We start from the raw sequence: 24827 nt of genomic DNA on the forward strand, positions 1-24827 counted from the left end.
TCCTCTCAACTTACAGACTCACTGCTTTTAAAAGCATCATTTTTGCTGCCTGTGTTTCTTTCTTCATAGCTATGCCTTTACTGCTTTTCTGTGTCTCCTTCAATTCTTCTCACATCCTTGATCCTTAATGCAGGCGCCAGAGCATCTCACAGGGGTATTATGTGAGGTTAGATCCCACATGACAGCTCTCAGCTCCACACAGCCCTTCTCAGAGATGCCAGACATCCATTTTGTGCCACTGGTTCTTCAGGGGCAGAATAGGCCCTGTTGGAGGGGATTGGGCAGTAAAAGAGGTGACAGATGTTCTAATTAGTGAAGCTAGAATTCCAATCCGTATTTCTTGTGATTTTTTTTTCATGTTGTTGAACGATAATTATTTTTAAGAGATGGCTTATCTGAAATGCAATGATAGATTAGATAGGATTGATATGGCTAAGGATTGATGTTGCTTCTGTTCAAAACCAGGAGATTCTCTCTCAGGTAAACTTCTCTGAAAATGTTGAATGGTCCAGAGCACAGATGTTTGGGCACTGCTCTAAGAAAAGCAAAGAATTGATCTTTTAATTAGCATAATATAGTAATTTAGCATAGCAATACCAATTGCTTATTAATCATTTATAGTTGTTGTTATGTATTGATCAAAGGGATTTAGAGATGTGATGTTTCTGCTCTGGATTTTGATAAGCTGATACCAATTAGTGAGCAGCATATTAGGTGCAAGTCAGAGGGACTAAAATAGCTGCATCTGCAGTGGAAGGCAGTTCCCTTCCAGTTCTCTGTTTTTGTAGGAAGGGGGTCTGCTGGTGACCTATACAGACACTTCTGGAAAATGTGATCCTACTCACAGATGAAACCAGCAGCTTCAGCTCCCACCTCCACCACAGGATGCCATCCACTGAGAGCATGCAGCCACCTCTTTCTGTGCTGGAGATTTGCTGCCTGGAGGTTTAATTCTCCTGACTGCTTTCTTCCTGACCTCCTGGGAAAGTTTGCTGCATCAAACCAGTGTGAAAGACATCAGCCTGTTCAGGAGGTCGATCTCTTTAGATGTCTGGCTGTGATAAATCTAAACTTCACAAATACAAAAATGAACTGTAATGAGCAGGACTGCAATCTTTGCTGTCCTGCTCCTTGAAAAAGGAAGCCATAAACTTCTCTTTACATTCCCTCTCCCTTGTTTTCTGCTGATTTAGCATATAATAGAACCAGGACATTGCTGTTTCACAGCCAATTTCTGCTTTGCCAGTTTTTTGCTCAGATCTTTCTGCAGAAAAACAATTATTGCATAGACACCACTGGAGATGTTCCCATCTTATTCTGTCACTTTAATCCTTCTGAGTGTCAGGGTACTGCAGCTTTACTGGAGCAAGTCCTCATGCAACTTGCCTTAGCTCCAAAAGCCAAAGCCCATTTTGAATTAAGTGATGAATGTGTCTGTTATTAAGCTTTTAATCAAAGACGAGGATTTGAGGATATGTAGATCCTTCTTCCATGATGGATTGGATGAATTAATTACGGACGATTCTAGCTGTAAAACTCATTTAGAACTCAATAGTAGTTTATTGACATATTTAGGAAATTCAGGTGATTCTCTTTGCATTAACTGATGTGAAATTCAGGATATGATAAAGAAACACAGGCAAGCTAAATGGAGTGATATACCTCAGGCAGCATCAACCAGCCAGTGCTCCAGTTTCTTTCATGGTGCCATAGCTCAGCGTATGCTGCCCGCACGCCTCGAGCATCCTTATGCAATGCCATAAGAAGATGGTATTAAGGCATGCTCAGAGGTCAGAGCCTCTGGACAGCTTTAGTTTTCAATCCCTTTCAGTGTCATACACCTTACACAGATGATCTTGCAGAGGGATTTACAGGGTTCAAAAGTTCTCTGGCCACAGATGGAAAGGATGTGCATTCCGAGTGGATGTGCTCTGCCATCCCTTCCTTAACAGCTTGCAAAACATTTGCAAAGGCAGGCAGCACTTTTTTCTTCCCCTTCCTGTTTTGCTGAATCTGGTTTCTCATTTACTTTGATTTATCATTGCACATAAATCTGGAGGTATCTTTGCACAACCTGCTGGAAAGATGCATGCTGGGTTTGCTTGTCTCAGCTTTCCTCAGCCCCACAGTGCAGCCTTGCAAAGCTGTGGAGAGGTGTGGTGGTAGGCAGGTTGGGAACTGAGAGGGCATGGAGAGATATCATCTTTTCCTGCACAGGATCCATGCCTGGCACCTGCCTGCCCTTGCCATGGCACCAGCTTGTGCTGGGTGATGCATCAGCACTCTGCAGATGAGCAGTGAGTGCCCATGGGTGCTGCTGCCAGCAAAGAGGACACGAGAAACCTCTGCCTGCAAGTGCCACCAAAGCTGCTCTGGTGGAAAATCATCTCAGTTTGTGGGATAAACAGCTATCTAAGACAGCACTCAGACCACAGTGAATCCAAGGGTGGACCTCTTGACCTCACCTGGTGAAGCAGACACGGTCCCAACTCCACAGGCAGATGTAATGGGTGAGAGCCTGCGCAGCCCTGGTGGCTGCTGAGCCACAGAGCTGTGTTGCAGCACTCTGAGATTCACACTGAGGCACAGAGCTGTGTTGCAGCACTCTTGAGATTCACACTGAGGCACAGAGCTGTGCTGCAGCACTCTTGAGATTCACACTGAGGCGGGGAGAGGCTGCTCTAAATCCTGGGGAGTGTTTTCACTGATGAATCGAGTGTAACCCTAAAGTCTGTGAAGCATGAAATAAGATTTCTCTTTAAGAGAGAATCATCAACGCTTACTGAATTATCCATGTCCTTTGTATTGTTTTAAATCACTCTCTCAGGACCCCCTAAGTGCTCTCATGCAGAAGGTGTTCATTAGATAACCTAGGAGTTTGCTGAGATAGCAGGAGCCAGCACCTATCCACAGCAAACAACTGTGCAGCCCTTTCTGAATTATTATGGAAATTACTGAATCCCTGCAGCACAGCCTGTTTTACCTACATATGAGCAAAACAAGGTAATCTCCTTCCCAGAGGAGAGGGAATGTCACATTTTGGGGTGCTGGAACCCTGGGGTTGTGTGAGGAACTAGGGCTGGTGGGAGGGAAAAGGAAAATTTTGGTTAGGTAATAGGCACCAGTTCCTTGAATTAAAGGGAACTTTACGTTGTACTGGAAGATTCTGCATGACTGAACCTAAAAGACTGATTTGGGGAGCTGTGACTGGCCAGAGGAGAGGCAGCCTTAAACATCCCTGCTGTGCAGTGGCACCTGGAGATCAGACCCCTAGAATGTTGGGGGATCTTATGTCACTGCAATCCTAAAGGCTGCTGAAGCAGACATGCTGTGCAGGTCCCTCCAGGTCTTTCAAAATTCTCTCTGGAACTGCAGGAATGAGAATTATTGAATCCGTAGATGGCCATGCAGATGCTGCTGTGTTTGCTGATGCAGGGAAATGCCTAACATGGGGAAGCTGTCCTTGCTTCCTCTTCCTTGCTCCTGTTTCACATCCCAAGGCAGTCAGCAGTCTGTGGGTTGCAGTTTGCTGCTCAGAGGGTGAGCATGTTGGCCAGGACATTAGTGACTTACCCTCCTGAGGCAGCTCAGCATCGTTCATGTTCCCAATTTTAAAGGAAGTCAGAATCCCACCTGCAGCTGAAGAGGAAACGTTCAGATCCTCCTCTGCTTTCTGCTTCAGACTTGTGGGAAGAGGTCGGGGCCTTGAACACCAGGCTGCTGCCACCCCACTGCCCTTGGCTGCTTGTAGAGATGATAGTCACCATTAGTGGGGAAGGGATGCTGCAGAACAGTCTGTGACATTGACATGGAGCATATGTGTGCCACATGGTGCCACTGTGTCCTGCCTCATTGCACTTTGTCTCCTAAAACAGCGGCCCTGTGGTAAGAAGCCAAGGGCATCCTGCAATGAGTCACTTTGGGGGCCACGTTCCTTTCAGCTGGAGCACTCCATGATGCTGATGCCACATGTTGTGAGTACTCCTGGACTGACAGATTAAATATTAATTGATGTGGCTTATGAATTTTTCAGTGTTTTCTCACACTGTGCATCACAAAGTGAAACCACCTTTTATGAGACAAAGATCTCTCCTAAAGCCCTACATCAAAGCTGCAAAATTGTCACCCATATTGTGATCTTGTTCAGCCTTCACCATGAGCATGTTTGCTTTGAAATACTTAATCAACCATTTGCTGAGCTACAGGGCTCCCAGCCTGTTAAAGGATGAGTGCCTTGAAACTTCCTCTTTGGTATTTGGCACCCATAGCCATGCATGGCACGTGCATTTGGCTACACTAATTATTTTGGGAGGAGTTAAGCCAGGCTTAGGAAGAACATGAATGGGTCATGGCTTTTGTCTTAGTCCTCCAGCTATTGAAAATAATTAACAAAGTAGCATTTTCAGACTCTCCCAGCTGTATGGTGGTGTCCTGGATATAGGGATAGAGAAAATTAATATTTGGGATCACTGGGAGTGTCCCCAGTCAGGACAGTCCCTGCTCAGCAGCAGCCCACCTGATCACCTATTCCTGGGTGCCAATACTGCTGGGGAGGAAAAACAACACAGACAATAGCTGAGGATTCAGAGAGACCTGGACTAAATGCTTTCTTTTCCAGAAGAATTAAAAGCCAAGTGTGTTTCTGCACCCAGGGCAGCACAAAGCAGGTTGCTGCAGCTCAGCATTTGCCCTGCCAGAGCATTTAAAATGTATTTTTCCAGAACCTGTTGCAAATGGCTGGTCCTCTGCAGGGGCACATTCCATGGGACGGCCACTGGATCCACCACCACGCTGTAACCTTTCCCACAGGAGGGGAGATGCCCTGGGACAGGTCCCAGTTACACTTCAGGAATGGGGATGTTGTGACACCTGCTGCCTTTGCTGGGAAGCAGGAATCAGCATTAGCAGTGGCTGGCAGGGAGGGATTAAGCTGTTAAATAGTCCCAGTGGTTTCTGGCTGGTTCTGACGACAGTTACACCAATGATACCTGTCACATCCACGGTGTAAATGCCAGACGTAGGTTGCATCTGTATGTTGCATCCTGTCATTACAAACCCTCTTAGCTTACAATTGTGTTATTTCCATTATAAACACTTGTTGTTTACAGCCACGTTATTCCCAGCAGAGCTGAGCTCAGGGAGAGGGTTTAGCTCCTGTGCCATTTCACTCCCTGTGTGTGTTGGGACTGTGCCCCATCAATCCTTGTTGGGTGGAACAGCCAGATCCAGTGTGCTCTTACCAACCAACCAAGGCTGTGTACAGCATGTCACTTGTGCCACCAGCATCGTCCCCAGGCTGGGAGGGATGGTCCCACCTGCAGCCCTCTCACTGTGGCAATGGCAAGAGAGCTGTGCCCTGCTCAGTCCCCAGGCAGGTGGGTGGATATGAGATGTGAATCCAAACCAAGGTGCTTTGTGCACAACAAAGAAGCAAAGAGGAGGGCAGCCTGGGCTGCTCACGTGGCTCCTTCAGAGCCATGGCAGCAATTGTAAATGGTTTGGCTTTAAGCTGGAGTTTTCAATATAAGCACTTCAAATAAAATGCTTGGGCTCCAAAAGGATGGGGGTCTAAAATCTCCTAATACTGTCCTTGCACTGCCTTTGGCATTTCCTGTTAAAAGTAGAAGTGGGCCTGGGCTCTTGGCTTTAAAATTTTTAAGGCTCAGGCTGGGTGATGTGTGGGTGATCTCTGATGCAGGAAACTCTTTAGATGTGGGTTTGGTAGGTGCCTGTGCATCTTGTTGAAGATCTTACAGACTAATTAGTCTGGTTGGTTTCTGCTTCTGCCCTTCAAAGATGTAGAGGGATTATCTCCCATCCTTTCAGGATACAAGAAAATACTCTCAGTGAGTTTTTTTCATAGGGATGGAAGCAAAGGATTGCTTCTTCAGGCCAATAACTGGTTCTTACTGGCAACCAAAACTGTCAGACTTTCATGAGGAATGTTTTAAACCGATTTCTCTTATTTACTGGGGCTCACTAAATATTATTCCTTATTAACAGTTTATATGTAAAAACCCTGTCTTCTTGCAAGGTCTTTTTCTTGCAGTTAACCCTCACCAGGGGCTAGAGTGTACACCTGCCCTGCAATGCCTGCAGTGATAGGCTGGCTGCAATGCTGGTCAGTTTTGGGTTCCACTTAAAACCTAACCTACATATAGTTTTTACTTTTTATTCTTTTGCTTTAGCGAGTGTTACACCAACGTAGATGATCTCTGCAGGGCAGGCAGAGAGAACTAATGTGGTTGGGGGTAGACGTATGAAAACATCTAATTTACCAGCAGGCAGTTGGGTAATGATCAGTTGAGAATTACAAATTATGTAAATCATGTATTTGTGGCATGCTGCTGAAGAAAAGCCCAGTGCATATGACAAACCATGTATATACTGAAATCTATAATACTTTTCACATTTAATTGACTGGGGCAACCTTATGATTTATATCTTTGCTTTATTCACAGCACACCCATAACAGAGTCATAATGCAGAACGAAACTAATTCATTTTCTCTTTGACTTTTTAAATCATTTATGTATTTGGCTGTCAAGTACTTGAATATAAAGTGGGCATGCATGTGGCAGATAATAAATAGTGATCTCCAGTTAAGAAATTGAGTTTTAATGATATTAAGGTCTGTCTTGCCTTACTTGGTCTTGCTTAGATGGCGTGCCTTACGTTTGCACCTTGCCTTATTTCACAAGCAAAGTATATTTTATGGGTACCAGCATTACTCTCTTAATGGCCCTATATAGTGTTATGACTGTGTAAAATGTACTCTGCTTGCTCTGATGGCAGCAGGAACCTTTCCCAAGCACAGGAATCCTTCCCAGGTATAGGAGGACACAGTGGCTGTGCTGTTGGGCTGCTGCTCTTAGTCACAAGAGATCTGCTGGAATGTACCAGGGGACAGGCAGGGTCTGTCTTGTTAGTACCATTCTGTAGACAGCAAGAAGAAAATGTTATTTTGTCTACTACAGACGAGGACTTCTTTCCCAAAGATCAGTTCTTGTCATGGAGCTATCATGCAGAATCATTGAAAATGCAGCCTGGAAAGATTTTTTGTTTCTTTTAAATACCAGGACACTTGGCTTGGCATCACTACTCAATCTTGGAAAGCCCTGGAAAGCAATATCTTACCCACTCAACCACAGCCACAGAGACTGCCCAGGCTGCTTGCAGAAAAACGTTCTTCTGCAGTCAGATCTTTCCTTGACACCTGTAGCATCACTGGAAAACATCTGCACAATCAAGATAGTGCAGAAAGTGTGAGGCAGTTTGTTGGCTCATTATCATACTGTAAAATCAACTCTCTTCAACAGCAGCATCCTCAGTTTCCAAATTTAGCTCCTGAGTTATTTTGGGTAGTGTGTGATTAACCTCAATTATTGTAGCTCAGATAGAATTCAAATAATGCCTCCTCTTTCAGAATTGCAAAGAAATGGAAATCTGGGTCTGTACATTTCCTACCCTCAATAAAGCAACTCAGAGAGGTGCTTCCACACCAGTGCAGGATACTTGTGTATCTCCATTTGTTCATGGAGAGATTAACAGGGACAGCTGATCCTGAAAGGTCCTGGTAATCCATAGCTCTGTACTGGTGCTGGGATCAGGAATATAAAGGTGAACCAGACCAGCAGGTTATGTTGTGCAGCTCATGTGAATGAAACCATTGAAATTTCAATGGATTTGGATCACAGTCAGGACCCTTTGCAGTTTTCCTGAATTCAGTCCATAACAAAGGCTTTAAAAAGCTAATCAAAAATATACTTTCCATCAATCTCAGCCATAGTCAGTATTGGCTCTCTGGAAAATCAGTGGTGAAGCAGTGTGCAGAAATAACACCTGCACTTGTGCAGATCTGCACGAGCATGTGAAGGAGCAGCAAGGCGAGGGATGAGCAGACAGGCAGACGAGGAGATGCTGTGGAAGGTCAGGGTCAGGGACAACGTGGTGAGCACCAACAGATGAGCTCATCATTCATCAGGCTGAGAATCTGAACTTTTGTCATTGCTGTAGCTGTAACTTTGCAGACTGCACTGCACCAGATGGCCTCAGGGTGAGGATGCTCAGCCCCAGGAGGCAGCAGAGCAGCATCAAAAGCTGTCTGTCCTGGATTGGTGAACATTGTGTTTGTCCTTTGTGGGGGCTTCTCTTCCAGAATGTGGCCCCTCTCCACTCACTCTATCAACAGAGTAGCACAGGTGGTCAGCCTGAAGAACTGAACTGCTCCTAAAGGTGTTGCATTGGTTAATTTTTCACCTTGATTTGGCTTTTGTTTTTATACAGCTGGACAACCCTGATGAGCAAGCTGCACAGATCAGACGTGAGTTAGATGGACGTCTCCAAATGGCAGAACAAATTGCTAAGGTAAAAAAAAAATCTGCTGTTATTAATAACCTCTTAATTTAGGTGTATACAAGGAGTTTGATGCAGCCCCCAGGTTCTGTCATTCTCTTACAAGTTTCTTCTCACAATAATTACCAGTTAAAAATTAACAGATTTTTAGCTGCAAACAAAACAAGATGAAGCTGTTGTGCATTTCTTGGAATGTCCTGATGAGCTGGGATGGTTTAGGTTCCTGAAAAATCCCTTGTGAATCCTCAGAGGTGTCAAATTTCTATGCTAGACAATAAAGTGGATGATGGTGTGTATAAAAGGAGCCAGGAATAGTCCTAATGGGATTTGTGTTGCTTGCTGGGGTGATGGGAGCCACAATTTCCTGCCTGTAGGTAAATGCTGTCTCAATAAAGGTCCTTCAGATGCATTGTCCCAGAGAAGTTCACACTGTGCACGAGAGCAGTCAGGCCATCGTTGCCCCCTGCAGACATTGCTGCTGCTTGGAGCAGGAGGCACAGGACCTCCAGACAGCTTTGATACCCAAGCACTCAGCTGATGTCCCTAGAGAGCCTTCTGTAAGGAGCCATCTCCCGAGGAGCAAATCACACCCTCACACAGTGCAGATCCATGGGGCCTCCAGTGGACCATAGATGATGGAGAAGATCCTGTTGACATCAGTATGGCCAAATTTTATCCTTGCCTCTAATCAGATGTTCTGAGTCACTGATAAAGCCCTAATGGGACTGAAGTAATTTGGAATGATCTATCTGGCTGGTCTTGATAATCAAGAAAGCATTACTACAAGGCAAAAAAAAAGATATAATCAGAGAGACGAGCTCAGTCTAGGGGCCTGCCTTTCAGCAGCAGTCCTCCCAGCACTGAGCTGGGCCCAAATTAGGATTTTTTTATAAGGAAGGTAATATCAGAGCTGTTTGCAACCACACTGATATGCCTGGGTGTGAAAAGCAGAGCATATTGATTTATAGTCAGGCGTTAACAATGGTGCTGGTGAAGCCTGAACAGCTCCTCCTCACTAACACCTCTGTTAAACATCTGCTGCTGTTTCCTCTTTGGGGACATAGGCTCTGGTTTTCCCCACTTCACTGATAAAATTAGTGAGATGGCCAAGGACCACATGGCCAATCAATGGTGCAGCAAAACAGCAAACTGGCTGTAGCTCTTTTGTTCAGCATTTGGCTCTTTGCCGCTTCATTCTTGTCAAGAAAACCTACAGTATTTATTTGCAGTGAAATGTAAACTTCTGCACTGAGCATGGTTCTGAGACAGGTAGCCAGGCCCTGAGTGCCAGGAAAAGATTGCCTGGTTTTGTTATTTCAATTTCTCTTTATGGCACACAGAACAAAAATACACGTGATTCAGTAGCATCCAGCAGAAGCTGCAGCTCCACGAATTATTTTTTTGCAAATGAGAATTTGCCATTTCCATTCTTCCCCCAAGGATGCTGAAAACAAACCATGACACTGCTGGCCACCAGAGGGAAACTCCTCAACATAACCTGACTTATCTCTGCAGAATTCAATCTTCAAAATACAACAGTGCAGCTTGGAGGGTTTAGAGTAAAAGGGATTTACCTGTGTTCCAGCTGGCAGATAGGGATTTTAATCTCCATCATGCAGCAGACTTTCTCCTCAGAGTGTCAGGTCCCGCCAGCATCTGTCTGTGAGAAACCTTGTTCTTTCAGATCCATGAATATCATATTTTGGAGGCATCCAAATGACCTTTTGAATCCTTTCTGTAGCCTCCTTTCTGGGCAAGGCTGCTTTCCCTGTAACAGAGGGCAGGTTCATAATTCAACTCAGTGAAAGGATAGCATTTCCATTTTTATCTCCAATTTGCAGCTTTTAATACAGATTTACTGCACAGGGAGGCTTAAAGTGCTTGTGAAACCAGCTCAGAGGTGTCTGTCTTGGAGATTCCATGCTCGAGGCAAATTAATGCCTCGTTGATAAATTAAGAAATTCACACTAGGACATTTGCACTTCAGAGGCAGCAAAGGCTGGGGAGTCTTACGGGACCAGTGGCTCTGCAAGGCTTTGTCTGAGCTGTTGTGTGACCTTGAACAAGTCACTGTTCGTGCCAGCTTTCCTGCCTCTGCGTACAGGGCACAGCTCTGGGTGTTTTTGCCTTCCCAAGTGCCCAGGGGAGTGCAGCTCAGTGCAGTACTAGGGCAGTGCTAGGCAAGGTCCCCACTGAGCCTGACTCCAACAGAGCACATCAGCCCAGCCTTGGAGCCAGGTGGCTTGAGGATCATGCTCTGTGGCCAGCAGATGTTTTAAAGCTGAATCTGGACAGGCTTTTCAGTCTGTGTGTTGTACTTTTCCAGCAGCTAAACAGAGCAGCATTACAGCTGAGAGCTTCATGATGCCAAGGCAGACGTGTATTTTTCTCTGCAGTAGCAAGTGCTCTGCTGTCCTGTGGTGCCTTTTCCCCCTCCCAGTCACCTGGCCTCAAGGACAAGGAGGAGCACGTACAGGGGCAACTAAAGGAGACCTTGTGGTGACTTTAGAGTGGTGTGGCTGTCTGGGGCTGGACCCACTCTGCTCCAGCCTGCTGCACAGCTCATTCCTCAGTATCTTAACTCTGCCTCTCTCCCTGTTCCTGGTCCTCTCTCTGCTCCCAGTGCGTGGGGAGGTGGCTAATGCCCTCTTGCTGTTGTCTGCATCTCTTGATTGTGTTCCTCCAGACTTCCCCCAGCTTTATCTCCAGTCTGATGGATGACTTGAGGTCACATCTGCATCTCTGCATTTCCAGCATCAGTTGAATAGTCCCAGTTAAACTGTTATACATCACTTCGGACTACATTTTTAGCCTTAATACGAGAAGTTGCTGGAGGCACACAGGGAAATGTCTTAGTCCTTGCTGCACTGCTGAAGAGGTTTGTGAGGGCAGTGCCAAAATTGCAGTCCCTGGAGCAATGGATGACAGCAGGGTAAAAAAGCAATAATGTCTGAACATCATTGCTGCAGCAGTAGTTCTCAAAATCTACAAACCAGTTGGTTTTTTTCTTTCCCCTAGGGGTGACTTGCAACTTATATAATGCACAGACAATACAGGAGGCTGATTAGGTAGTTTATTTCACTTTAGGTCTAATTTACGTGAGGGAATTGCTTCTCGAGATTGAGGCTGGAAACACAACCATACTTCAGCTGCTTGGTGAGAGTGCTGCTGTGAGCTCTGCTTGTAGTGAGTAAGATCTTGAGGGCTGGTACCAAAACTAGTGCAGAGGAGGAGAACTCTTTCAGCAGCCTGATGACAGTCTTCTAGAAGGAACATGACCTTGTTTTCTTTTCTAGCATACATTTTACAAATGGCTTTTTACAACGCTGTGAATTGCCACCAAGATTGTTTGCACGTCAGCCGAGTGTTCCCTGGCTGCAGATGCTGCCTCACTCTCTTACACGGTGTCTCGTAACCCACTGAGAGACATTCAAATCCTGAGCAGATTCAGGCCATGGGAAGAGTTGTCAGAAGATGTAGGGCTCAGGTTGGTGATGGGCAGCAGTTCAAAGCTGAGAACATGCATTGGGGAACAACATATTTTGCTCTCACTGTCACCCTTGGTTTTAGAGTTTAAATTTCCTCTTGACAGCAAGCAGCACTGGAGAGTCTTACAGTGAAACGTTCTCTTCTTGGGGACAGGCTCAGATCTTGGCAAGCAGTGGAAAGGATGTTTTACCCCTTCTTCCAGTTAGGACCAAACATTGCTGCCCACACATCGTTTGTTTTCACTCTTTGGGCTCCTTTCATGCCTAGAATCCTGATGAAACAACTGCTCAGAAGTGTTTTAAAAAGAGTTGGCACAATTGGGAGACTGGAAAACAAATTTCTTACTGTCAGCATCCTCTGAATGAATCCTTAATAAGCTATTGTTGGTCACAAAGTTCAGGTGAGATCTGGCCTGGAGTGTTTGTAATTGAGAATACTTCCACAGGAAAAAGCCCATTTGCAGATAGAAAAGTCAGTGAAATGCAAGTCCATGCAAGATACAGGAAAGTTGGACAAGTACCAAGTAGTAATTCTTTGAGAAAGTAGCAATAATGTTTCTACATTACTCAGGAGGAAGCTGTAATTTGTCATCTGGTTTGTAGGAGTTCCTTGCTCACAAACCTCTGCAGATGCTCTTGGGGGATTCTCCCACTGCAACAAGTGGTTGTTGATTGTCACAAACATTCATTCTGTTGTGTTTGTTTCCAAACCCAAGGAGCGCAAGTTTCCCAAGTTTGTGTCCAAAGAAATGGAGAACATGTACATTGAGGAGCTGAAATCATCTGTCAATCTCCTGATGGCAAACTTGGAGAGCATGCCTGTGTCTAAAGGAGGCTCTGAGTTCAAGCTGCAGAAGCTGAAACGAAGCCACAACACCTCAATAATTGACATGGGAGAGGAAAATGAGAACCAGCTTTCCAAGTCAGACGTCGTGTTGTCATTCTCCCTGGAGGTAAGCTGCATGCACACAACAGTGTGCAGAGTTCATGGGAGTAAAAAGCACAGCAGCCATCTTCTGCTCAGCTCAAATTTAGGTTAGGTGGAGAGAGGTGAGTAGAAATCACTCTCTGTTCACTGGAAGCTTTACCTGTGATTAAACACTGTATCCTTTCTGTCTCACCACCTTGTTGGAACAATCTGAGTGATATGCACTGTCTGGCATTTTGTGATGATGTAGATCAAATGGCTCAGAAATCTACATCATTAACTGATCTCCTCATGCAGTTTGTTACTGAGTGCAGCCCAGTAACCCCGAGCCTGTATTGTCCCCAGAACCATTACAATAATGCAGCACTGTAAATATGTGCATGTTTAACTACTGCCAGCTAGAGGGCTTGCTGTATTTTCCTGCGAAAATTGCTTCCTCTTTGAAGAATTGTGAAAAATCCTTGTGGTTTGAACTCACCCAACAGATTGGTTGCAGTTTGTGTGGAAATACTACACAGTGCTGGGCTGCTCTTTGCTCTCTGCTGCGTGCTGACTTTCTGCTCAGCGCTCTGTGAGCAGTTTGTCTGTGCAGCCCAAGGGATGGCAGGGTGCTGCTGTGCCTCTGACACAGCCCAGGGTGCTGCTGTGCCTCTGACACAGCCCAAGGGATGGCAGGGTGCTGCTGCCTCTGACACAGCCAGGGGATGGGCAGGGTGCTGTTGTGCCTCTGACACAGCCCAGGGATGGGCAGGGTGCTGCTGTGACTCTGACACAGCCCAGGGGATGGCAGGGTGCTGCTGTGCCTCTGACACAGCCCAGGGATGGGCAGGGTGCTGCTGTGCCTCTGACACAGCCCAGGGGATGGCAGGGTGCTGCTGTGCCTCTGACACAGCCCAGGGTGCTGCTGTGCCTCTGACACAGCCCAGGGTGCTGCTCTGCTCTGACACAGTCCAGGGAGGACAGGATGCTGCTCTGCTCTGATATGGGCTGCCTCAGTCCTGGAACAGTGTTTCTCAGTAGCTGTTTTCAGCCAGCTCAGTTGTTCTGTGCAAACACATTTGTAGTTATTTGTGGGCATATTTACTTCAAGAAGTCATCAGTTCACCCGTACAGAATTGTTGTTGTCTGTCAATGAGTGGGTTTATGTTATATTGTCAAAACAACTACCAGGATGGAGTCAAAAATGTAGGATGCAGAAACATCAGAAAATTCTGTTTTTGTGTAGTTTCCTGTTTATTTCTCATCCTAGGGAGTCCCTTGTTATACATATCATGCTAATGCAAAACTTAACCCTGGTTGTCCAGTCTCAGAATTTAACTCATTAAATGTCTGAAACCATCTTACAGTATTTAGTTTGGTTCAATTTAAAACTAGGGCTGTTAACCCAGAGATGGTGCCTTCAAGAGCAACATCAACTAAGGCTGACTTCATTATTCCCATATGGAGGAGCAGGGAATTATCACAAAGCAGTGGCCCCCTATTGCAGAAGCTGTGCAGTGTGTACAGCAGTGTGTGAAGGGGCACCCTTACAACAGGGTGTCACAAATGCTCTGCTCCAACTCAACTCCATCTGCTGGGAAGTCAAAGCCCAGTGAAGCACTGACTTCTGGAGCTGGCAGGTCTGGGCACTGCTCAGTGCACAAAACTCCTGCTACAAGAAAGCTTTTATAAAAAAATGTGCACTCATCAGAGGGTTTGTGGAGCTCTGTGTGCCAGGGAGAGGATCCTCAGCTCCAGACAGATCAGAAGACCTGAGGAGAGGAATTTTAAACCCCTGTGTATATACTACATAAATAGCTGTTATAAAACATGAACAGAAGCTCCCACAGTGATTCTTGTAGAAATGTTTAAGGTGTGTGGTTAATGGGATTAATCACCTTAAGAAAAAATTAATTAACTGTGAGAAACTTAGGTGGTGATTCCTTAATTAGAAAGATTTTCTATAAGCAAGATGAAGAAAGATTTTAACCGTTTTTTTTTTTTAACCAGAGCTGTAGAATGGACAAGGGGCAGTAGTTTTAAACTGGAAGAGGATAGGTCTAGATTGAGTATTGCAAAGAAAATGTTTTTTATGAGGGTGGTAGGACACTGGAACAAGGAACAACTGGGCCATAGGTGTTTCATCCTGGAATTTTTGAAGATCAGGTTGGATGGGGCTCTGAGCAACCTGATCTACTGAAAGATATCCCTACCTTGGATGGGGATTGGACCAGATGACCTTCCAACACCAACCCCAAATCATTCTATGATTAATATGGAAAATGTGCTTTTGGCACAAGCTGAGTAGTTGTGTGCTTTTTTTTTTTGGGGTTTCACATATTAAGGCACTTCTAGATGAGGCAGGACGATGGCTGTGAAGCCCATCTCCTGAAGCTTGGTACAGCCCTGCACACCCAAGGGTTTCAGTGAGCTCATGTGCAGTCAGAGGGAATCCTGGTCTCCACACAGACCTGGCTGGCTGCCACAGTCCCCACTGAGCCTGGGCAGTGCCACCATCCCTGCCCACCTGCCCCCTGAACATCCAGCAGCACGTGAAGGACCCCAGCACTGACCCCATGGGTTCAGCAGCCACAGCAAGGTCTGAAGGAGGCTGCTCCTCTCACATTTCTCCTTCTCCTGCAGGTTGTCATCATGGAGGTGCAGGGGCTGAAGTCGCTGGCCCCCAACCGCATCGTGTACTGCACCATGGAAGTTGAAGGTGGGGAGAAGCTGCAGACAGACCAGGCTGAAGCCTCAAAGCCAACGTAAGCCTTGCTTTGCTTTTTGGTCCCTCCACCACACTCTCCTCTGCCCCTGCTGCTGAGTCACTGCAGGTAGCTCTGGTTCCTGCATGGTGAGGACAGAGGGGAAACATGGCCTTCCACACACGCAGAGTGTTGTCCTGCAGCTAAGAATGACACATAAGCCCTGACTGAGGGGAATAAAGTGTTAATGAGAGGCTTATATCTCGTGTAGCCACAGGGGGATAAATTTGTGCCCATACGTCAGTGCTTTGCTAAATAGGGATGGAGTTAAGCATGTGCTTAGATACAGTAATTTCACGATTATAAACTGCACCATTTTCACTAAAATTTTGGTCTGAACCCAAAGTGCGGCTTATAATCAGGTGCGGCTTCTATATGGACAAAGAATGAAAAGTTGCTGTTTTAGTTTGGAGGACAGGTGTGTGCTGAGAAAGGCAGGAGCTTCTCTTTGAAATGGAGAATGTAAACCCCCTCTCTCCAAATTATTATAATTTTGAAATCAAGGGGTTTTCAGGCAAAGATATGGGAATTAGAAATAACAGTTCTTTTCTAGGAAAATTAAAATAGAAATACAGTACTACAAAGAAACAAACTGCAAACCCTGACACAGTCAGAGTACGGCTTATAATTGTGAAATTACTGTACTTGTCTGAGTGTCCATCTGAACTGGTGCCATCAGGTGTAGCTATTATCTTGTCCTCACTGTCAGGGTTTTGGCAGTACTACAAGAAAGAGAACAGCTGGCAGGGACACAGTCTGGCAGCCACAACCAGAGGTGGAAGAGAGGATCTGGAAAAAGCTTAAAATGACTCAGTTAAAGCTTTTTCTGAGGCCTCTTTGGCCCAGCCACATTCAAAGGCAGAGTCTTGCTCTATTCTCTTTGACCTCATCCCCAAATCCCCACTTTTGACCCCATACTTGGTTCACTTTTGTCTTACCTGGTTGTTGTTAAGTGCCTACCAGTAGTGGTGGACCTTTGTTATTTGGGAGGAGAAAATGATCAATGGGTTATTTCCTTTTCAATTTGTGGGATTAGTTAGCTTGGAACACTATGGATTTGAGGCAGTTTTTCTCTGGATGACTGCAAATTTCACAAATTAAGTTAATTCTCAGTGTGCTTCCTCACAGAGAAGAATTGCTAAGGTGGTATGAAGCCTCCTCCAGGAGCAGGGAGCAGTGCTGTTGTACTCATATCCCATTCTCAGTGACCAATCCTCAGAGGTGTTTTGCCAGGAGCTTCCCAAGCTGCTGGAAGGAAATCCAGAACCATGTGGCTGCAGGACATGAGAGTGCACGAGCACTGCAGGCAGCTCAGGAGCAGTGGATGCAGGACAGAGCAGAGACAAGGACAGGCTGTCTTCCCTCTGTCACTGTCCTCTCACAGAGACACAGCAACTGCTGGTGCCTCATGTCCTGTGCTGCACCAGAGCAGCAGGAAACTGCAGTAAGCATTCAAAAACAATATTCCCAATCAGGGAAAGTGCTGCAGCCTGGCTGACTTTTCAAAATGCTTTGAAATCTGCTTTAGAGAAGGAAGGAAGAGAGTTGTGCTTAGAGCAAAATTTCCATGAGAACTTACAATTGTCACTATTTTAGGTATTCTTATTGCTTCAGTGGAGAAAGTTGGGCTCTATTTAGGGGAAATTGCTACTATTCATACTGAAAAAGCACACTTCTCCTGGGTTACATGTACTTGTTTAGATTGGTCTGTTCATCCCACTTCTGCTCACAGGGTCTGCCCTTGCATGCACAGGTCTTACTGCAAGATGTAGTACTGTTTCTATGAGAATTGCTTTGAAAATAAGACCTGCAGGAGTGAACTCTTGATTGAGTGGGTCTTTTTATTATAATTAAATGTACAGTGTCTGGGCATGAAGCCATCAGCCCTCAAGAAAATGCAGCCAACACTGACTGCTGCGGTGTGATAAAAGTTATGCAAGGCCATCACACTGATCCTCTCTCTGCACTGACTTCCTGTAGAGATGTGAGCCAGGCTTAAAGTCTTCTGGATTGCCCCAGCACCTGGGCTAATAGCTATGGAAATGGCTTAGAAGGGAATAGGTTTGACAATCGTATTCCTAGAGGGTTCTACGACCTTTTCTTTTCAGAACCAAAGACCAGCCAAGCTGAGGCTCTAGAATAACCTTCACAAAAACCAGAGACCATCACAAAAAGTTTGTCCTTCTTCTGTCTCTGCATTAGAGGTGTTTCTTTCACCTTGCTTCCCCTCCCAGGCACATCAGCAGAGATAGAGGAAACTGAAGCTCTATGAAAGCAATTTACTGTACCTAAGTTCTCCTCTTGAGAAGAGAGAATGAATCAGATGTGACATGTTTGTCATCTTGCTTAATACAAGACTTGAAGACCCTCAGGTACTCTGGTGATGAGGGCAGTGATAGAAACAGCTCAGAGAAGATTTTGGTGCATTTTTGAGCAGTGCTGCCTTAGAAACAAAGGATTTATGGCCAGGCAAAGCAGCCTTCTGAGGTGTTATTTTATGCCTCTCCCCTCTTTCCCTGCATACTGGTCTGTGGTCTGTCCTCTGCATGTCTCCAAAATGCCCTTCTAGGAGCTGTGGTAGTAGTGCTGCTGTTTGTGCAGCCTGGGAACAGGGTTGTCAAGGGGGTTGGGAATAGCACAAAAGATCCAACCACAACCTCTCTGTCCTAAAGTCTCTAGAGAAGCTGCTGGATGCATTTAAGCAGTGAGCTGTGCTTGTGGCAGTGCTCATGGTCAGCATCTCACATTGCCTTTCTCTGATGTGAGCAGAATGAAAGAAAAGAGACCAAAACAACAGCAAGGACATGGTTGTCTTGTGAATAAATGCTATAGATTCTGGGCTTATTTTGGCACCCAGATAAGTCTCATTGTCCCCTCTATCACAGTAGAGAAAATTGCATGACCCTGAGCTGAACCATTTGGGGTAAAAGCAGTAAACACTGGTGGGGGAAGAATCTGGCCAACCTGTCTGTGATTTGATATGCCTGGAAGGGGCAGGGCTGTGGGCTGCTCCCCTGGAAGTGTTTTCATTTTGAGGTTCTATATCCCTCTTGCAGAGCAGTCTCTTCAGTCCTAGTGCAAGGGTTGTGCAGAGAATGAGAGGTGAGGATGGAGCTTGTTGTTTTCTGAAGGAGGAAAGACCACTCTTCATTGCTTGGGATTTTTTTCCATGTAGTTTTCTTCAGCATGTGCTATAGAGCAGTGCTGGAGAAAGGACACTCAATGGCTCTCATCTGACTCCATGCCATGTCTTACATTCGTCTTGACCTAGGGCTTGAGCCTTGTGCCCTTTCCATAAATTCACTCCTGAGAAAATAATGTCTTTGGTAAACTTCTAAACCTCTCCCATCTCCTTTCTCTTGGCCACATCCCTAGGAGACAGGGGTGTCTGGTTTTATCTTTGTGCTTGCTCTGATGCTGCTCCCTGATTTGTTTCAAGGTGCTCTGACATCTCTGCTGCTTATCTCTGCTGTGACAGGCTGCCCTTGTTCAGACCTGCACCAAACCTCCAAGATTATCACTCAGCCAGAGTTTTTTGTTTCAAATTGGTGTGCCCCATCCATCAGAGGCCTCTGCCTGACCGTGAAGATGGACAGGACCTGCACACATCCTGCTTCAGTGCTGCTTAGTCACCTTCTCCAGTGGGATGGGCACTGAGCAGCAAAGGGAGAAGCCCTGTGGGAAGGGAGGCTGGCAGGTGGAGATGCTTTCTCTGTCTGCAGAAGGGGAAAATCTGGTCTTTTCATTTAGGAATCCCCTGCCTCAGGCCCTGGAGTTTGAAGTGATGCCCAGTGGCTTTGCACAGAGAGGACAGTGTTCTGTTGCAGTCAGTGTTTTCCTGCCACAGTTCATTGGGAGATGCTGTGAACACTCTCCCGTGGTAAAATGAGAACAGTCCTTCTTAGATGCATAAATTCCAAATTAATATTCCATATTCCATGTAACTAATTTGACTCTGCTAAACTAAAGGGGTTTATGTTGATGTGAGTGAGAGTAGAGTTTAACTCTTGGTGTGCATCCCTCAGCACAGCTGTTGTTGCCAGGCCTGGTAGGTCTTTTCCAGTCATGGCAAAGCCCAGGCATAGGTCCTGTGTGGCTACAGAGTTTTAAATAAACATTGCTATTTAGGTTTGCATGCTTAGCTAAGCCCTGTGTAAGCAAAATTCATGATGCTGGGTAAAAAACAAAGCAAAAGGAAATTTTAGGAAATAGCTGCTTTTTCTTGCTTTTTTTCCCCTCCTTCTCACTCCTCTAATTGCCTTCAGCATTAAATATAAGCTGTCTTAATTACCCACACTGACTGGATTGCTCTTCCAGTCACATGACTCCATTTCACAGCTGTGCAGATGTTTGCAGCTCTTTCTCCTTAGGAAATCTCTGGGAGCCCTAGGAATGTGTTAGAGCAGGTGACTGGGTACAGCAAACATCAGACACCTTTCTTTGTGAGGTACAGTCCTTGTTCCTGGGGTGAGGCTCTGAGCAGAGGGTCAGTCTGCCCCAAGGGGAAATGCCTTCCAGGAGAGTTCTTCAGCTTTGGTCTCTGTGAGCAGGGTGCTAATGCTCTGAGCCTGTGATGCTCTTGGGCTAAGAGGTGAAAATGAAAGGGAGAGGACCTTCAGGGCAGTTGCTTTTAGCCCCTGAGGCTGAGGCTGAAGAGTACAAAGCGGTGTCCAAATCCCTGACACAAGTTTTCTTCACTTAGCTGTTTAGCATGCCTAGGAGACAGTTTTCTGATGAGACAGTGCATGACTTTGCACCTGAAGGGTTCTGCTGTTAGCTTGGTTTCACCTGCTCTTCAAGTCCCCTTTTGTGTGACAGTATTTCCATAATGCTCCTGAGATTTATGCTGTGATGTTCCCATTTCTGAAAGTGGAGGCTGTGGACAAGTCATTAAACACAGCAAAAACTGCACTAAAAAGTTATTACCCGAGTGCAAGTGTGTGATCTATTATGGGAGTCTTCATGCAAGTGATTTACTATCCTTTTTAATTAGGAATTCAGAACCTTTTGTGATGCTCCCTCACAGCTGTTCTGCAGGATTGGTTCTTACCCAGCTCAACCACTGTGGGACAAAAATTCTGCTTTAGATTAAGCAGCTGAGGTTTTTCTCCAGAATAAAGGCAAGGTCCTGTAGGGGTCCCCTTACCCTGAGTGTCACCCAGACAGCCACACTGCTGTGGAGGAGCCTCCTGGACAGCTGTGGAATACTGTGCTGGGGTTGTGGATGGTGATCCCAGGTGGGCCCCTGTTCCCAAAGGTCTCATGTTCATTCCCTGCTCTCCTGTACCATGCTAGAAACTGTGTTGAAGAATAATGAAGGCTTGTATCTTTACACTTACACCTTGTACTTGGTTTCTTCCAGTATCAAGTAAGTGCAAGCTCTGACTGGGTTTTCCCTTTTAGAGCACACATAGCATTGCTTTCACATGGATTCTCTGGTGTCTAGTAAGGGTTGAGCTCATGCACCTTCTCTTTCACAGATGAATGTCTTGCTTTTCTCGCCAGCTGTCTAATTTCTTGAGTGTTCCTATGCACTTGGGAATTATGTATTCCTGTGATAGCACATACATTCAAATTTAAGTATTCCAGAAGGTGTGATGATGCCCAAGGCGATTTTCATCGACACCCGTCTGCTTCATCACTCCTATGCTTGCAGCCTTAAGATGGGGATAGGAAAAACCAAAAGGACATTGAAATGAGACTGAGACTCAGTGATCTGAAATAGTGCTTAATTAAGAGGAGGACTGCAAAATGTAAGTTCTGGGATACATTCGACTGAATGATGTTTATTGCTCATACTTGGTGTACTGAAAAAAAAAAAAAAATTGAGCCCTGCCTTAGTGTAAGTTCAGCAAATCATTTGTCATGGGGAGGGCGGGGGATGAGACATGTGAAAGGGCCCAGTTGTTGGTTTATTTATTAGGTGCTGTGTACAAGTAGTGCACATTATTATTTAATGAGGGGTGCTGCTATTGCTGCAAAGCAGTGTAGGAAGATAGAGGACACGCTTTTACTGTGCCTGCTCCTGTCTGGACAAAGCTCTGGAACAGTGAAATGAGAAGATCAACCTTGACAGTGATTGTTCAACATTTTAGGTGTCCTTTCTGTGAAATTAATGTACTGGCTTTGTGAGTGTGCTGTGTCTCTCAGCAAATCACAGAACTAAGTGTAAAAGCATTTAAAGGGAGCAATGTACTGACTGTCACTACATGGATGCTCATGGAGAGAGGAGCTCGCAGATGGCTGGGTGGGCATCACTGCTGGAATTGTCCACTCATCCCCACTGACCCAGGAGATGCTAGTGTGAGCTTTGGTTCTAGCAGTCAGAAGTTGGGTAAGGCAAACCCAGATGTCTGGCTGGATTTGAGCTTCTTGTCCTGGATCCTGACTTATAAAAATACACGACAGCAAAAATATGAGTGATGGCACAAGACAGTCTCAGACTTCCTATTCCTCCTTTTAGCTGTTTTTGGAAGGATACCTGTCCCATTCTGCTATAAAAGGTGGAGTTGGGAAGCCCCTATAATAAAACAAATGTTGAGGCATAAATAAAAATCAGATTGGTCCCTCTCAGTACCTTGTGTTGTTTTCTGCTGTTTGCATTTAGAAAATATTTCACTGTTCTCTACTAAGTTTTTAAAGGAGAGTCTAGACTAACTGTATTTTCAGGCAAAGGATTTCTGTCTCCTTTTCCATGGTCTGTGTTTGTGAGATACTAAGTTTATATAAATCTGGCAGAGTATGGCCTTATTAAGTCCAAAATCATGACCAGACCTTAACCAATGGCAGTCCTCTGCATTTGTATTTTCTTCCAGGGTGACAAGATCTGATAGAAGTGATTAATCATAATTGGTCATTCTGTGACGTGAGCAGCTGGTTCAATGGAGCATCTTTGGCCAAAGGAAACTTTGATTAGCATGTGTGTGGCACTGAAGTCACCCTATTCAAAGTGGTCACAGCCACAGATGGTAAATGCACACAGGCATTTAATGAATGAAGCTGTAAACTCTGTATCTAAAGCCGATACACTGATGGAGTACATACAGTAGGCAGCCCTTGTAAAAGCAATCTTTCAGTTCAGACCTCCCAGTAAAACAGTGCTGGGCTTTCATTTCCATTTCCCCTGCTGAGTTTTTCTCCTCTAATTGTGATAGTATTAAACAAGAGCACAGGGCATTTGAAAAGCAGTCGTCATTTAAATCATGTAAAGTAATCATACAACTTTTTTTTTCCCCACCCTGTTATTACCCAAAGGATTGTGGTGAATAGCACTGCTGCAAACTGCATCCAAACCAGGGATTTCTGCAGCAGAGTCCAGGCTGGGGTGCAGCAGTCTGGGAGGGGTGTGTGGTCCTGGGCTGGGTGCAGGCATGGCAGAAGGACATCTCTGGGGCAGGAATGCCATCTCGTGGCCATAAATAGCTATTATGTGATTTTAAATCCACCTCCCATCCCTTCTTCCTTCCTCGTGACACTTCCCCAGTGTATCAGTCATTCTCAGGAGCCACAAATCAAGCTGTATTTTCTGCATGGCAAAGATCATCCCTTTTTGGGTTCCTAAAGCTGTGCTGTCGGCCTCAGCAGCTCCTCTTGGCTGCGGTGCCATGTGCTGGCACTGGAACAGGATCCAGGGGGATTGTGTGTGAGCCACAAGCAGATCAAGAGCAGACCTTTGCAGGCTTTGCTTTGCTGCAGTCTCTGTCAGCTTTACCCTATTCCTTCTGTGCCTTGCACACTCGGGCACAGATGTGATGCTCTCCAAGACATATTTCTCTCTCAGCCGGCAGCGTAGTGCTGCCATAGCCAGTTTGAGGATGTGGGAGTTGCAGCTCCTGGAGAGAGAGATGGTCTGGTACTGCTGCCTGCATGATGTTAAGCAAGATGGTTCCTGTGTGTGGGACACCATACATTGTGTCTCAGAGCTGTGGAAAGAGAAAAGGGACAGACCATGAAATGCTGGAGGTTGGAACACCTCCGTGGGTGCTGTAGGAGGACCCCAGTCCTTAGCGACACAGTGTCTTTGCTCACCTTTGGAATAACACCATAGTGCTTTCTGCAGTGGTGTTTTTGGGAAAATAAATGCCTTTTTGATTAGCAAAATATTTCCCAGTGGTGTTCTGTTTTAGCAGAGGGAGTGTTACATGCTTGGCAGGAATTAGGGGGCCATGGTAAACAATGGATTCACTCAGAGCATCCTTGGCTTATCCCTGTCACTGTATTACGGAGTGGTGATGGAGACAGTAACATGGCACTCCTTCTTGAGGTGAAGAAGAGCAATTTATTCAAGGAAATCATGGGTTTAAATAGTATACATCGAGCAATACAAATCAGAGAGGATTCATTGGTCAGAGGAGGGACACCTCTTTAAAAACATGCTCTGTGAAAAACATCATGTCCTTAGCAGGTGTTTATATATGTTATTGAATTTTCTGAAACCTTTCTCCTGGAAAAGAGTCAGAGCTAAAGCTTCTCTGAAGAAACTTTCTCCTGGGAAATAATCAGAACTGACAGCAGCCTGAGAAAATTCCTGGCTGGATTTTTCCCAGGCCTCTGACAGTGCCCACATATCCCATCAGAGCAGACACCAGCGCTCCATGCAGGGACATGGCCTCACTCGGTGTGCCTTGGCTCCAGGAAGGCAGGTGCTGCCACCTCTGCTGGCCAGTGCCTGCAGGAATGCTGATTTGTCAGCACCTGCACTGGAGCTGTGTCAGTGAAAGCGTGTTTTAAATCATTGCAAAGTCTGTGCAGGAAAGTCTAGGAGGAATCAGATCTGTTTGTGCTGTCACTCCCACTTCAGCTCAGCTTGTTCCGAGGGGATGGGACTGAAAGGCTGTTCTGGTAGCTGAAAGGAAGGGGAGGAAACAAATGTAAACAAAAATAGACTGCATTGTCAATCTGTGTCTGATGTCTTTGGTTATCCTGTTTTGAAGGTGAGTAAACACATCAAAGTTTTTACCGTGGGAGGAATCCCAAAGGATTCCAGCAGCCCTTGAATATCAAGATCTATTATGGATGCAAACCATTCTCAATGCATTTCTACAGGCAGAATGGAAAGGTGCCTTTCTCAGCACCTGAGTGGTATTTCCAGGATGGTTTTGCATGAGCAATGTATATGCATCTCTGTGTGTTCTTTGAGATTTTAATTTCAAATCTTCTTTCTGAGTCCACAGCAGTCACCCCCAGCACACCCTTCTAGCAGGGGCCCTTTATATCAGGCATCATTTCATGTGCTTGCTGCCTCTAAATTGGGATGAGGTAAATTAAGTCCTAACTCTACTGACTTAATTAGATCTCTCCTTATTACAATAG

At 45.5% G+C, this 24827-nt stretch overlaps 1 protein-coding gene across 18 annotated transcripts in view; it reads left to right on the plus strand.

Annotated features, from left to right (window-relative positions):
- Positions 1-24827, plus strand: part of CADPS (calcium dependent secretion activator) — a 204919-nt gene that overhangs the window by 62214 nt on the left and 117878 nt on the right. For all 18 annotated transcript variants that reach the window (XM_033071283.1, XM_033071286.1, XM_033071294.1 and 15 more), the window contains exons 4-6: positions 8287-8367; positions 12560-12796; positions 15394-15515. In XM_033071283.1, coding sequence (XP_032927174.1) covers positions 8287-8367; positions 12560-12796; positions 15394-15515 — 440 coding nt within the window. The remainder of the gene's footprint in view (positions 1-8286; positions 8368-12559; positions 12797-15393; positions 15516-24827) is intronic.

Source organism: Catharus ustulatus, chromosome 13 (genome assembly GCF_009819885.2).
Source record: "Catharus ustulatus isolate bCatUst1 chromosome 13, bCatUst1.pri.v2, whole genome shotgun sequence".
Taxonomy (NCBI): Eukaryota; Metazoa; Chordata; class Aves; order Passeriformes; family Turdidae; genus Catharus; species Catharus ustulatus.